The following is a 15,393-nucleotide window of genomic DNA, read 5'->3' on the forward strand; positions in this document are numbered from 1 at the left end:
TTTCTCCACATCCTTGTTAACACTTTACGTTTTGATTATAGCCATTCTGACAGGTGTGAGGTGGGAGCTCATTATGGTTTTGATTTGCATTTCCAGATGATAAGTGATAGAATTTTCAAGTGTCTGCTGGCCAATTTGTGTCGTCTTTGGAAAAAATGTCTAGATCCTGCTGCCTTTTTAAATCAGATTGTCGGGTGTTGAGTTGAAGTTCTTTATATTTTGGACTATCAACCTCTTACTGGGCATTTCATTTGCAATGATCTTCTCCCATTCAGCAGTTTGCCTTCTATTCATTTCCTTCTCTGGCAAAAGCTTTTTAGTTTGGCGTAGTGTCCCAACAGTTTATTTTTGCTTTTCTTGTCCCTTGCCTGAGGAGACACATCTAGAAAAATGTTGCTAGGGCTGATGTCAGAGTACTAGGAATTTTAAACTTTCAGGTCTCTCACATTTAGGGCTTTAATCGATTTATTCTTATATATGGCATAAGAAGTGACCTAGTTTCAGGTCTTACATGCAGCTGTCCAATTTTCCCAGATCATTTACCAGAGACTATCTCTTCTCCATTGCATACACTTGCATCTTTTGTCACAGACTGGGTACATGTGTGGGTTTATTTCTAGGTTCTCTATCCTATAATCTTGACCTATGAAACCCTTAATGTTCTTTAGTGAAATAGCCTGTAACTTCCACACACTTTACCACTTAGGTTAGTATATGTCTATCTGGCCTCTAAAACCAGTTTAAGATAGTTTGGAACAATCAAAACTCCCATGGCAATGTCTACAGAGCTTCCTTGTGAACCAACCATGAAGAACTGCTACCTCAAGGTTACTAAAAAGTTATCAGCATATGAAATCAGGACATTAAATGTTCTCAATTGGCTTTTCATTTATTCTGAAAGCAATTCCAAGACACTAGTTTTAAAAAGGGTAGAATTAATATTTTATTGTCACTTATAATCAGATGGTGGTTGGGTATATAGTCTTCATACTTGATCTTTCCTTTTTGTAAATAAAAAAAATTACAAGTTTTCAACAGCCATGGGCTGGTTATGTTTTCAGAAAATGTAATTAGATTAATTCATTTATGGTGGCTTCAAGTTTTTCCTTATTAGCTCCGGAAAATTCACCCACCTGTTAAGAAAATATTGAATTGTGGTTAGATACAGCATTTTCTCCTTATTTTGTGACTGAGATATCCCAGAATGGGGTAAAATAGGGGGAGGGTAGAGGGAGAGCAAGTATAATCTTACTTGAAAGAACTGGTAGTTACCCAGAGATCCAAATTTTGTTAAAAACAAGGGTTTTGTTTTCTCCCCTCTCCCCATGCCCCCTTAGTTTGAGGGAGAAATTGTAGCCCAGTCTTAAAAATGAATGTACTTTACAAATATGAAGGACCAATCACGGGATTAGTGACTAGTTCTAACAAAGATCAATTTGCAGATGTCCCAGCATGTACTGAATGAAGAATGACCTATTTAATGAAGTAGAAAATGGGGATAGACTTCTCCATGTGAAGGGGTAAGTCCCCTCAGTGTCTTAATTTATACCATGTTTTCCTACTGCCCAGCTGGATATAAGGTCAGATGTACCTACCTTTTGTCCCTTCTTAAAAAACTGGAAGGTCGGCATGCATTTGACTTCACACTCTGAAGCAACATCCTGTGAGGTGAGGGGGAGGAGAAAAACAAGACGGAATGTTGAGTTTTGACAGAAGTCACCTCAAACCAGACCTCATTAGTCAGCACTAGGACGGTTTTTTGCACTCCCCTCTTAGAGGGCCACTGACCAGCAGGACACATCGGATACACTGACCCAGCGAGTTGTTTAATCAACTATATACTGGCTATTGAAGCAATTAACAAATCTGCCTGTAACTATATTCAGGATTCTAATCGTCAATATTCCTTAGAATCTCTTCTTTGCTCCTCGTTTTTCCAGTCTCATCATGGCAGTGGCGTCCACAGGTGATGGTCACAAAGATTAAAGCCCAGTGCTGGGCAGCCCAGGTGGCTCAGCGCTGCCTTCAGCCCAGGGTGTGATCCTGGAGACCAGGATCGAGTCCCGAGTCAGGCTCTTCTGTGTCATGTCTCTCATGAATAAATATATAAAATCTTTATTTTTTTTAAAGCCCAGTGTTAGCCAGAGGACCAACAAGCCATTCAAGAACAAAAGCCAAGGCAAAGCCGGACCCCGTTTCTTTCTGCTTTTAATCTCACATTTGCTTGTAGGTTCTTATATCTGGCTGCATCTCAGAAACATTCTCTAATTCTGTTATGGGAACACTAAATGAAAACTTCTACCCCCCCCAATATCCTATTCACATAAATTTGGGGGGAAATGCTTTGGAAAATGGTGTGGTTTGGACAAGAGTCTCAAATGAAGAGAGCCAGTAGGAATTGAAAATGTCCACGTGGTCCTCAAGAGGCTCGGCAAAGAAATGTAGAACCACAAAGCAGCTAAGGTGCAAAAGCAGTGAAGGACAGCAATGAAGGAGGCTGGATTCTGAGAATCAGATCACAAACCACACAGCTTCCAGAATAAAGGAAGGTGTTGTGGTGACTTCTAGTGGAGTATTCGGGAAGGCACATGCCCAGAAAAAAAAATGGAGCTGCCTGAGCCACTAGTAATGGCAGCATGCCAGCTTAAGTCCTCCTCCTCCTCCTCTGAGACTATAAAGCTATAAAACCATACATCTTTCCAAACTTGCTGTCAGTAGCACAGCAGGAAGGGGAGGGGGGGCATTACTGCTGGGAATTCCTTCCACATGACCTTGACTTTTCCTCTAAATGCTGGCTGACAAAGAAGCACAAGGACAGTAATGACTAGAATAAGAATGACTACTAGGTTCTGAGTGCTTAGGGAATTAGCAAGAACACGTGATAAACCACCACAATGAAGATCCTACAATCTCAGGAACTCCCTGTAGCAAGAGCATCCAGGATTGAAAATGGGGTAAAGAGTTGACAGGGAGACTACGAACTGTATGTGTCCAGGTTCTGGACTAACTGTGGGTGAAGATTCAGGAAATCGGAAGATGACGAGTTAGAAAGCGAGGGGCACTGGCTCAAGTAAGACTGAAAACTGGTGGTCTCTGGGGCTCAATCTGGTCCAGACATGGTGCTTGGCTCATGCAAGAGCTAAGAGCAAATCTCTGCATTGGTTGCCCAATAGCAGATACCTCTTGAACTTGAATATCTGGGAACGCCAGGCTCACCCCTCACAACACTGGGGAGAGAAGCTGTTTGCCTCAGCCCCTTCCCTCTCTTTTGCACACGGAACCCACCGGATGGACATCACCTTGCATGTAGACAGTTGGCAGAAGGCTCAAAGGAGAAGGGGGTTCATTTTGTTTTATATTCACGTAGAAGGGCAGTGGCCTAAAAAGAGCCGCCTTCCTCTTCCCCACTCCTAATCAGAAACCCCCAGGGGGCGCAACTGAGCTGCATCACACACAAAGGAGGGTAAAACCGGACGTGGACAGTCACAACCTGCCCATGAGAAAGCGTTCTCAGCAGAAAATACAGGGTCCCCTCTCAGTCCATGAACGTGGTCGTCTCATGGACATTCTCCGATTCTGGATGCCTTACCCTTCACCTACTCAGAGATCAGCATTCCTACGTTGGTACAACTGCTTAATTTACAATAAAATCTTAAATCTGGAAAAAACGCGAATGCTCAGAAGTAGTGCCAATGCTTTGAGAGATGTATGAACAAGATTTTAAAAATAATTTTTAAAATTGCAGTCAGATATTAATGCTTTAACTAAAAAGCTTACCAGGTTAAGAGTTTTTTCTTTCATTGGGTATAAAAGTGGTTTTTAAGGTGACCTAGGATTCCATACTATAATCCTCCAAAGTGAGGCTTTATTTGCAATTTATGTACATCCTTATAAGTTCTCAGACATGCTGTAAGGCAAAAACCGTAAAGTGAAATTGTTGAGCTTATTAAGGAAGATCACTTTTATTCACGTAAGTATAATCCACATTCAATGTAGAAAAATTGGAAGAGGGAAACCATTCCTATTCTCAACTAGCTACTACAGACCTTTTACTGTTGTACCTAAATGCTTTTCTTTATAAAAACCCATGCTATGTGCATGGTATGCGTATTAGGGACATTTTACCTACATACTGGGTATAATGTGCATACAATGGACTTTCCCCATGGAAAAGTACACCACTCTTTTTAGTGGTCCAATAGCAATCCCCATATGGACATAGTATCATTGGAACTAATCCACTGGTCAATATGTAAAAGGCTTTGATTTTTGCTTCATGCAAAAACTTGCATCTTCCCATACAAATATCTGCATCGGTCAATACCCCTTGAAGCAGAATTACTGAGACACAGAACATGCTCCTTTTAAAGGCTCTAGATACACATTCCTGTTGGGAGGTAGTTGTAATACACATCAACTGACCAGTATTTATCAGGACTTGCATCAAACAAACGGATATTTCCAGGCCCATTTCCTCAGTGGCAAGAGGAAGAGACTACAAGAACCAGGGTGGTTAATGCACTTCACAGTGTCCCTCATTTCTCTAAGTATGTTCAATATTTTCTAAGATTTTTGTTTAAAGGTCTTCTAAGTTTTACTTGGGAATAAAGAATAGGGTAGAGATGCAACATCTTAACCCCAAAAGGTTAATGATTATGCTTAAAGAGAATTTTTTTTTTTTGACTTTCTATTCCATGGGTATACTTGCCTATTCTGGTTACAAGACCACACTGTATCTTTATTATGGGGTTCTACCTTTCTCATCCCCCAACAATTTCTTTCCAAGTTCGTGTTTGTTCTTCTACTTTCTAGGACCTTCCTGACATTCTGAAATCGTACAAGCCAAGACCCCAAAATGTCAGATTAAGATTGCATCCAACTTGGGAGTACTGACACTTTAGTATTACTGAGTCACTTTCCAGGAATACAGTGCACCTGTCTACTAAGATCTTTTATAGACTTCAGTAAAGTTTTGGTTCCTACCTAGCATTTGATCTTAATGTTTTGCTTTCTACTACTTGTTCTATGGACTAATCTCCATATTCCTAGAGGGACTCTAAAGGTATCTGTACTTAATGGTAACTAAATTTTAAGGTTTCTCACTTTCCTCACTTCAAAACAAAAGTAGCCCACCCCTAATCATGCTTCCAACCGGTTTTATACACAATCTGGAATTTTAAACAGATTAACACTCTCAAAAAAGTGAATTTTAGGGACGCCTGGGTGGCTCAGTGGTTGAGCACCTGCCCCTGGCTCAGAGAGTGATCCGCAGTCTCAGGATCAAGTCCCACAGCTGCCTGGAGCCTGCTTCTCCCTCTGCCTGTGTCTCTGCCTCTCTCTCTGTGTTTTTCATGAATAAATAAATAAAATCTTTAAGAAAAAATGAATTTTACTAAGTTCTGGCAAATACAGTCATGTAACACCAAAATCAAGATACAGGACTGTTCCCTCACTCCCCTGAAATTCCCTCAGCTGTTCCTTCAACACTCCAATCTGTTCTCCATCCCTATAGTTTAGCTCAATTTGATTTTTTTAAATTAAGTATAATGAGACTACTTTTTACCTTACTAAATTTAATTTCATTGGTTTCTAGCTTACCACTCCATACAACCAAGGTAACTTTAAACACCTGGTTTTGTCACTTCTATTAACCCCTCTAATCAAAACACACACAGTTCTAAATGCTTCTACAACTACCAGGTCTAAATTTTACAAAATAAGTATCCTACCCTGTACAGAGTTGAGACTATAATCAAAGTCTACCATTTTCAAAAGGGCTTCCTTCTTTTTAAAAATATTTAGAAAAGATTTTGAGAGCGAACTCAAGCAGCGGGGAGGGCGGGAAGGGGCCAGGGAGAAGGAGAGGCTCCCTGTCCTGTGGGGAGCCTGCTGGGGGAACTCCTTCCCAGGACTCCAAGAGCATGACCTGAGCTGAAAGCAGACACTTAACCGACTGAGCCACCTACCACCTAGGCACCCCTCCTACTTTTCTATAAATACACTAAGAATATTTTGTACCACATTAGATGTTCATGTCTGTCTGTTTGAATCTATTACACCTAAAAGGTAACTTTTTCTTGCCCAAGTGCTTAGGGCCTATTAAAATTACATGTGGCTTATGCCAATGATACTATAAAGTCTGAAATTCATCAGTAGGAATTATCTGCACACAAACTTAAAACTAGTCATTAAAAGTTTCACCCATTAATGATATAATACTGAGAAACGTGACTGACATAACTTTTATCCTATTTTAGAGTCAAAATGAGGGGATGGTCTTACCCAGAGCTGCAAATTCCTTGAGGAAAAAACCACCACCTGACTGTTTAATGAACTGCTTTTTGATAGACTTAGCCAGGAGGGTAATTCAGAATGGCCAGGTGAGTAGGAGCCGACAGGCACTGTGTGACACGGGGTTCTGGAAGTAGTTCAATTTTTAACTCCATGACAGGTCCGTGAGGCCATTTAGACAGTGTCGTAATAGGATCGTTACAGGCAGTCAAAGTAAAACCGTGTATGTTGCTCAATCCGGGGGCAAAGTGAAAGGTCTCCCAGTTGTGAGAGGGTCACTCCAAGGTCTAGAAACCTTGAGGGTGTGCATGCTAATCCGACCGGAAGGAGCGCTGCCACCCGCAAGTCCTTGGCTTAATCTGCACATCTCCTTCCCCCAAGGTTTCCGACTCAGGTAATGAGAGCACCTGTCCTTGGTCTGGCCAAGGGCAAGGGTCAACCCTTGCAGACTCTGCGTCCACTGACCTACCCCTCCTGTTGTGCTGCAGTCCCATGATCGGTTCCGGCGTGGTACTAATGATAACTTACCAGAGCCGCCTGAGGATTAAAAGACCTAATGCACGCAGGGAGCCTAGCACACCATCTAGCACCTGTTATTACTTCCCAATAAAAACTTAAAGAGATTCACTTGCTATCTGATTGGGTCACAGGACCAGTCAGAATTTTTCTAGTCCCTTCCAGGTGCCACTTTCACCTGGCTAAAGTGACCATATAGAATTAGGTTTAGATTTAGAGTAAGGGTTTATTCACAATCACCCGCTGCTATCTATTCTGATTTTCTTAAAACTCTGGGACACCTCAGAACAATCACTTTACCTTATAGAATAAATTCATTCTAGACCTACTACAGGCCAGTCAGGTAAATGAGACAGGGCCTCTGGTCCCAAGAAACTAACAGTAAAGGACAGACAAGATTGTAATACTAGCTAAGGTTCACTGAACATGGCCCGGGCACTACTCTAAGCACTTGCTGGGTATCCTCTCACGTAATCCTGACACCTCTTTTATGATGGATGAACACTGCCATTTTAGAGGCTCAAACTGAGGCAAGGAGGATAAGGGATGGAACTGGAAACTAAAGCAGGCAGTCTAGGTATGGGATCCTCCCCATTCTATTACCATAAATACAAGAGTAAAAGAGGGGCAGAGGAAGACCTGGAGCCGAGGAAAGGAAACTAACCTAGTCTGGGTGGAGGAAGGTTCCTGGAGAAGATGTGAAGCTTACAGCTAGGAGTTTGGGAGGTATGAAAGAAAAAGAATGTTCCAGGTAGAGACGACCCCCGACCTGTAAAGGCATGAGTGTCGAATCAGAAAATGTGCTAGGAAAAAACAATTTGGTGATGGTAGGCCCTCACAGGTTTAGAAAGTACTGCCATGTACCCATTCCTGTAAACCTTTCAGTACATTTATTTATTTATTTATTTTTTAAACAAGTAAGATTGGTTTCTTTTTTTTTTTTTTTTTTTTTTTATTTATTTATGATAGAGAGAGAGAGAGAGAGAGAGGCAGAGACACAGGCAGAGGGAGAAGCAGGCTCCATGCGCAGGGAGCCCGACGTGGGATTCGATCCAGGGTCTCCAGGATCGCGCCCTGGGCCAAAGGCAGGTGCCAAACTGCTGCGCCACCCAGGGATCCCTCAGTACCTTTACTAAACATTCTCTGTTTGCTCAATAAATAAGCCACCCTAGGAAGTTGATGGGTCAGGTATTAAGATCTGGTGCTAAAGAACCAAAGCTCAAGGAAGAAGAAAGGTTAGCTAGAGCACAAGTCCCCAAGCCAGGCCCGGAACCCAGGTGAGCACCCTTTTTGCCACATCATACCCTAAGACCCTCCTGCCCCACGGGGATTAAGGGAAAAATGTTCACGTATCTGTAAAGACCTCCTAGGTGTTGTTCTTGAACATGGAACAAGCTATCCTAGTACAGTGGGCTGTATGAGAAGCAAATCTTATGCCAGGAGCTGGATCTGTACCCACCCTATGCCAGAGCCTCCTCTGAGGTACGCTGGTTGAGAGCAAGGGCTGAGAGGTCAGAGAACTTCTTTGAAATTTCGACTGCCACTACTAACAGTAACTCCCTAGACCAGTTCTTTGTTTTTCTCCTCTGTAAAAACAGGGATGGCTAGCACCAAGGATTAAATGCATCAGTACTTATAAAACTGGCCTAAACAAGCATTTGTAAAATTCAATCACCCCTCATATCCACCCCCTCCCCTTTCTCTCCTCTCCATCAAGCACCTTGGTGTTTGTTCTTGAAAACACTGGATTTTCTAATTGACTAAAAGCAAGCAAGTGACTACTTTCTCATGTCACTAGTTCACAGAGAACCTTCAAAGTGGTCTCCTAGTTTTTAAGTCTATGGATTTAGTTATCATAATCAAATGAATATATAAGCTTGTAGAAAGGTGACAGGTAAGGTACAGAAGCCTCAACCATTTGTTTTTAGGCTTCTTCTAGGATGTGATGTACACCGCTCCTGATAGCTAGGATTAAGCTCATAATTGGTATGTTACCCTTTTTTGGCTAGGGCTATAGTAAGAAAACAAACACTTGCATTTCAGAGAATAAAGTCCAATGTGAAAAGCTCAGTAGTATTCCAAATTTCCAGTCACATACCTGACAGTCATCCACATCTACTTCAAGGAACACCACGTTAGAATACTTCTCAGAGAGGGACTAGAAAATTTAAAATGAAAAAATCCAGATTTAGAACTGGGTAGGTTCCTAAACAGAAACTTAAATTAGTAGTTTCTACTCTTATTAAGATTCAAAAATTCAGACTAGGGACCAGGTAAGCACAGGAACCTATAGTCTCTGTGAGTCAAATTCCTCCTAGCATAAAAGAAAGTGGGGCCTAAAATTTCAAATAGGATCCGGGTTTCAACCTGAAGAAAAAGAAAAACCATTTAAGACAACCAAACTAAGTTCTGACAGTTGTCTTCCATGGGCTACACATGTGTCAAAATTAAGTTGTTACACTACTACTTTAAAAGATTTTAAGTAATCTCTATGCCCGATATGGGGTTCAAATTCATAACCTCAAAATGAAGAGTCCCATGTTCTAAGGACTAAGCCCGCCAGGTGCCCTTTAAGTTGTTACACTATTACCTTTAGACTAATAACACTCTGTCCTTTCCTAGCTTTGCCACTACCAACCGGAGGAACTTAGAATCTCTTCTAAAGAAACTGGTTTCATACTCACATGAAAGAAAGGCTTGATCATTTTGCAAGGTCCACACCACGTGGCTGAGAAGTCAACTACTACAAGTTTATCCCCAGCACTGTTCAAGGCTTCCTGAAAAGCATACTAAGAGGAAAAAGAAAAGCACAGGTTAAATTTCCCAAAGTCCTGATCAAACTTGATAGAATGTGACACAAAGAATGATCCAAACGTACTGCTTTATAAAAATTTAATAAACTAAAATGAACCAAATAAACTGCTTTAAAAAAATCCTAGAGTGTGTAGCGTTACTGAATAAGATGAAACAAGTATGATGTATAGAGTGTGTGTCAACAGTCATGTCTTCATCAACCTATATTCAGACTGAGCACATGAAAATAAAGACCTATTAGGTTTCCACATCAAATCTGGGTGTATGATAAACATGTGCTAAATGCTCCTCCACTGACGAAGACCTCACTTCAACTGAGTAAATCACCAAGGCACAGAATTTTGCAATGAAAACCAGGGTTGAAAGCTCTTTTTTTGGATTGTCTATGATGGAATATGTCATAGGCTTTAAAAATATCAAGGAAAATAAACTTCCACTCAGAGGAGTCACTGTTGACATTAAGCCTATTTCCTCGTACTCTCCTTAATGGAGTTTCAAGAGATGAGATCATACTGTTTATGTCTGCCCTTTATCTCAAATTAGTGACCAAAGGATAGCTTTAGTTCCTTGTGCAGGGACCTTTCCTCAGAGGTTATTTTGCATTAGAAATGTCAAATAAAATTCCACCAGTGAGATGGCATCAAGAAATCCCTCACCACCAATTCCCCTGAATAATTTACCAATGGTTTTGATACTGTAACCGTAGGAACCTAACCTTCTAGTTAAAAGGGACTCCCTTTGAACCCCAATTTAGTCAGTGCTTACCAAAAACTGGGGCAACACAGCAATCACAACATAAATATCTATATCTGAAGTCTGGGTTTTCCATCAAGGGGAAAATGCTAGTCACATTGGTTTAATTAAAAACTAACATTCTCCTCCCTTGAAAGCTAAGAATCCTATCAGATCTGATCCAGTAAAAGAAACACCATTTAAAAAAAAAAAACGAAAAAACAAAAAAACAAACAAAAAAAAACCTTAAGTGAATTCCTCTGTGGTACAGTTACTTTTCTAGATTTCTAATTTCGACCTCATGTTTTTTGGAGAAACAATTCACAAGTGGTATTTCCAGGTCATGACCTCTAACTTTTTCAGTTATTCACACATAATCTCCCATCCCACCTTTGGGGTGTGGGGAGATAACATAGGGGTGGGGGGGGGTGGGGAAGCGGGTAGGAGAGGAAAAGAACAGGTTAGAGTTATGGAAATCATTTTCCCAAACTATCACCAGTTTTTCCAAACGAATTTAACTTAGAGCTTTTATGTGATTTTTTTTTTAAAAGGTCAAACCAGCCATTCTTTTTTTTTTTTTTTTTAATTTTTATTTATTTATGATAGTCACACACACAGAGAGAGAGAGAGAGGCAGAGACACAGGCAGAGGGAGAAGCAGGCTCCATGCACCGGGAGCCCGACGTGGGATTCGATCCCAGGTCTCCAGGATCGCGCCCTGGGCCAAAGGCAGGCGCCAAACCGCTGCGCCACCCAGGGATCCCAAACCAGCCATTCTTTACTGCAAGAACCAGGTCAGACACACACACACACATCAAGGAATGCTACTGTCACACAAATGCACTGTTTTGTGAACATAGCAGGCCCTCCGTAAATACTTGGTGAAATTACTTTCAAAACAAAATAGTATACAAACACTGTCAAGGGTTTCCCAAACAATTCTGAATCAAATTCAAGCAAGGCTACCTAAAATTCTGAAAAGAAGAGAGGCACGCAGCAACTTTTGGCTTAACTGAAGAGTTACAGAGCCAGGTAGGTGTAGACGTCACAACCAATTCTCTTCTCCTGATACTTAAGTTTGTCTAAAAGAGACATCGGTTTGAATGAGTAGGTCAAGATTATCTCACCAAGACGCAAACCACAACGTCTAACTCCCAGAGACTAACAATGAACATTAATAAAGGTCCTCATTATGGATCTAAATATTCCAAAAACAAAATATTTGGGGCAGATGAGAGCAGAGTCTAGAGTCTTTTTTCCTAAACAGCCCCATTCCAAAGATAATTAACAGGCATGGGAGTGCCCATGTATAGAGGGTAGGAGTTCAACAAACGGGCAGCTACTACTCTTAAAAATAACACACAACGGTGTGATTTCTTCCAAGCCACATGGACAGTCCGTTATCCCACTTGTATCTCAAATAGATACCAGTGGTTCTGAACTATCGCACCTTAGAACGAGCTGTCCTGGATGGCCAACGGCACCAACTCTAGTCCAGCAGGATGAAAATCTAAAGTGTATTCAACGTTTGCAAGTAACACTGAAACGAGCTTAACTTTTGATTAACGTCCCTGGAACATTAATTCTGAAGATCAGCTGAATGATCGGGGTCTCTGCGCTCCAGGCTGTAGTGGTTTTTTTGTGTGTGTGTGTGACCAATTTCTGGTCACCCCTGTATGTCTTCTCCTTGATGAGGAGAGGAGGACGCCAAAAGTATGACAACTAAGATACAGAAAAACTGATAGAGGTGTTCCAGGAATCAACCGATTTTGTTTGTAGGTATGCATTCTGAGACAACGACTGTAAACCACTCAAAGTCTTCTCCCTCCTTTATGGGTTCTCACCTGTTGGGTTTACTGATGAAGAGGTCAGACTCTGGGGAACACCCCCCCACACACACACCCAGACTGATTTGTCACTCAGTGGGTACTGAATAAAAGTAGGGGGGAACAAAATTCTATATTAGTGACCTCTCCAACAAATGACAGGATTGCTAATTTTAATATAAAAGCTCACACAATAATAATAAAACGTCAATAGGAAAAAAACTCAGGACAAGTAGATAACAAATCGTAATTAATCCATCAACAAATGGGGCGGGGTGAGTTCAGAGTCACTAATAATCAAAGGAGATACAATTTTTCCTACTAATGATTTGGCCAAAGTTAGAGGGGGAAAGGTCAGTGTCGATGGGGGTGGAGGGGAAGAGCACTCGCCTATGCTTCTTGGGGACTTATAAGCCTTAAATAAAAGGTTCACACCCCTTGACCCCATCACTGCACTGGACCCTAACCTGAGGAAACAAGCCTGAACTCTGCAAGGGGGCATGAACAAAAACATTCACCGAGGCACTGAAAACCGCCCAAATGTCCAGCAACATGTTCAGGTATTGCATGGATTCCAAACCTGCCAACTACACAAAAAAGGGTTCAGGCTAAACTGGGGGGGGGGGGGGGGGGGGGGGGGGGGAGGCTCAGGAACAAAACAGGATACGTAAAATAACCAACCACTTTGGACTTGCTTGTAGGAAACAGAAGCTCTCGTGCGCGCTCAGTTTTCTACAACGATCATACAGGCTTTCTGATTATAAGGGTCAACCAAACGGTGGGCACCCCTACAGAGCAGCTCGCATTTCCGAAGCCACCCAGCATCTCCGGTCCAGACGCTCAAGGCGGGCGAGGGCCGGGATGGGAGCGGCCGCCAGGTAACCGCTCCCCGCTCTCGAGGGTCTCCCCGGGGCTCCAGCACCGCCGGGGGCGCGCACCTGCCGCCCGGGCCCCGAGCACGCGGCGCCCCCGACGGGCCGGGCCCGGCCCCGGCCCCAGCCCCAGCCCCGGCCCCGGCCCCGCGCACTGAGTCATCCCACCGCCAGCGCCGCCGGAAACACGCCCAGCGCCGCCGAGGAGGAGTCCCAGGGCGCGCCCGCCGCGCTTCCCCGCCGCCACCTGGGCCCGCGCACTGCAGGAGGCCGCGGGGACACGCCGCCCGCCCGCCGCCTCCAACGCGCCCTCCAGCGCCCGGCCCCGCCCCACCCCGGCGGCCAACCCGGCCTCCCGGGCAAGGGGTGCAGGAGCGGGGGAGGGGGGGGGCTCGGCGCCCTGGCCACGGGCAGCCCCGGCATCCAGCGCCCGGCCCGGCTCTCCGGAGCACGGGGGTGCAGGGGGTGCAGGGGGGACGGGGGTGGGGGGCGCCCTTGGCGCCCTGGCCACAGTCAGCCCGGCATCCAGCGCCCGGCCCGGCCGTCTCCATCCCCGCGGCCAACTGGGCCTCCCGAGCACCGGGGTGCAGCAGGAGCGGGGGGGACGCTCGGCGCCCTGGCCGCGGGCAGCCCCAGCATCCGGGCCGCGGGAGCGCGGGGTGCAGGAGCAGCGGGGGGGGCCTCGGCGCCCTGGCCACGGCAGCCCCGGCATCCAGCGCCCATCCCGGCGGCCGACCCGGCCTCCCGAGCACAGGGTGCAGGAGCGGGATGGGGGGGCCCCGGCGCCCCGGCCACGGGCAGCCCCGGCATCCAGCGCCCATCCCGGCGGCCGACCCGGCCTCCCGAGCACGGGGTGCAGGAGCGGGGGGGCCCTCGGCGCCCTGGCCACGGCAGCCCCCGCATCCAGCGCCCATCCCGGCCTCCCTCCCCGCGGGGCACGCTCGGCCGCCCCAGGCGCGCCCAGGCCCCGGCGTCCCGCACTCCCGGGCCCAGGCGCCGCGTCCCCTCCCCGGGCAGGGACGCCGACGCCCTCGCCCTCGCCCTCGCCCTCGCCCTCGCCCCTGGCCGGCGACGGAGGCGGCGTACCTTGCTCTCGATCTGCTTCACCATCTTGGCGGCTGGCGTCTGACGAGCGGCGCGAGACGGAGGGAGCGGGTGCAGGGCGCCGGCCGGGGCCTGCCGGGGACGCAGCCCGCCTTCCCTTTATAGCGACTGGGGGCGGGGCGGGCGGGCGCGCGCGGCGTGCGTGTGGCGGGGGCGCGCCCGCTCGGAGCCCCGGCCAGGCCCCGCCTTCCGGAACCGCGGAGACGCCGGCCGGGGGCGGGGCCTCCAGGGGGCGGGGCCTCCAGGGGGCGGGGTCGCCGCGGGCGCGGGGCGGGGCTACCGGGAGCGGCCCGGGCTCGGAGCCCGGGGCCCCGCCCGCCCGCGCAGCAGCTGGGAGCGGGGTGCGCGGGGGCGCCTGCGGGGCGCTCTGTGCGGGGGGCGGGTCCCCCAGAGCCCCGGAGCCACCCGGGAGGGGATCGGCCGTAACCGAAGGCCCCCACGTGCGAGACGGGGCGGATGCGCTTAGCTAGGGCCGGATTCCTCGAAAAGGTCCGCCACACTCCTCCCCCTCCCCGCCCCCCGCCGGCCCCGCAAACCCCACAAAGTGCTGAGTAACGATGACCAGGAAATGCCTCTTCGCTGGAGCTTATCGCGACGGCTCTCTTCTCTGCCCTCTTTCCTTTTCTTTTACTTTCACCGTTGGAGCCGCCGCTGCTCCGGCGTGACACTGCACTCTAGCGCGTGGGAGGGCAGGAAACGGGCTGGGCTCCTGACCTGCAGGCACCTGCGTGGGGGGGGGGGGTACGTGCGGCTCCACTGGTGCAGGTGCGGCCGCGGGCCGTCCCGACGTCCCGATGCCTCAGTGTTCCTGTCTGTAAAATGGGGATCTTGCTGGTCTCTAATTCATGCCAGGGGTGTTTTGAGGATGAAATGAAGTGCTTGTGAAGCCATTAGGACACTGCTTTGGTACCATAGCAAGTACCCAATAGTTATAATCAAAGCTGGTGTGAGTACTAATTAGGCTTGCTTGGTGTCCTTGTTTGGGGCGGGGTGGGGGGTAATGCTGCTCTTGTCGACCTTATATTTATAATGGCGCCAGTACACACATTTGTGTGAGTTTTTTTCTACTACTGGTAGAACCCGGAACAGAGGTGTTGATCCAGGGATGCGTGTTGCAGGTTGGGTCTGGTAGGTTGGTAGGCATTGTGAAGGCCTCAGGAGGGCCCGTCAGCGGCAGGAGGTGAAGGTGGCAAAGGCTTTGAGCTGGAGAGGAATGGAGGCTTGGAGGGTGGAGGTGTT

The 15,393-nt window shown here is 46.6% G+C and overlaps 1 protein-coding gene across 1 annotated transcript; it reads right to left on the reverse strand.

Annotated features, from left to right (window-relative positions):
* Positions 1-870: 870 nt before the first annotated feature.
* TXN (thioredoxin) lies at positions 871-14,276 on the reverse strand. The gene is made up of 5 exons (XM_038553080.1): positions 14,137-14,276; positions 9,492-9,596; positions 8,906-8,965; positions 1,596-1,661; positions 871-1,133 (listed from the first exon to the last, which is right to left on the reverse strand). Exons 1-5 carry the CDS (start codon positions 14,158-14,160, stop codon positions 1,071-1,073), a joined length of 318 nt encoding a protein of 105 aa, XP_038409008.1. The 5' UTR covers positions 14,161-14,276; the 3' UTR covers positions 871-1,070.
* Between the last annotated feature and the right edge of the window lie 1,117 nt (positions 14,277-15,393).

This window comes from Canis lupus, chromosome 11 (genome assembly GCF_011100685.1).
Source record: "Canis lupus familiaris isolate Mischka breed German Shepherd chromosome 11, alternate assembly UU_Cfam_GSD_1.0, whole genome shotgun sequence".
NCBI classification, from domain to species: Eukaryota; Metazoa; Chordata; class Mammalia; order Carnivora; family Canidae; genus Canis; species Canis lupus.

Coding starts and splice junctions, on each gene's coding strand:
- TXN (XM_038553080.1), bottom strand. CDS start 14,160: ATGGTGAAGCAGATCGAGAGCAAG. Junction 9,597..14,136: donor TGAAGCAGATCGAGAGCAAG/GTACGCCGCCTC, acceptor TTTTCCTCTTAG/TATGCTTTTCAGGAAGCCTT. Junction 1,662..8,905: donor TAGATGTGGATGACTGTCAG/GTATGTGACTGG, acceptor CTCACCTCACAG/GATGTTGCTTCAGAGTGTGA.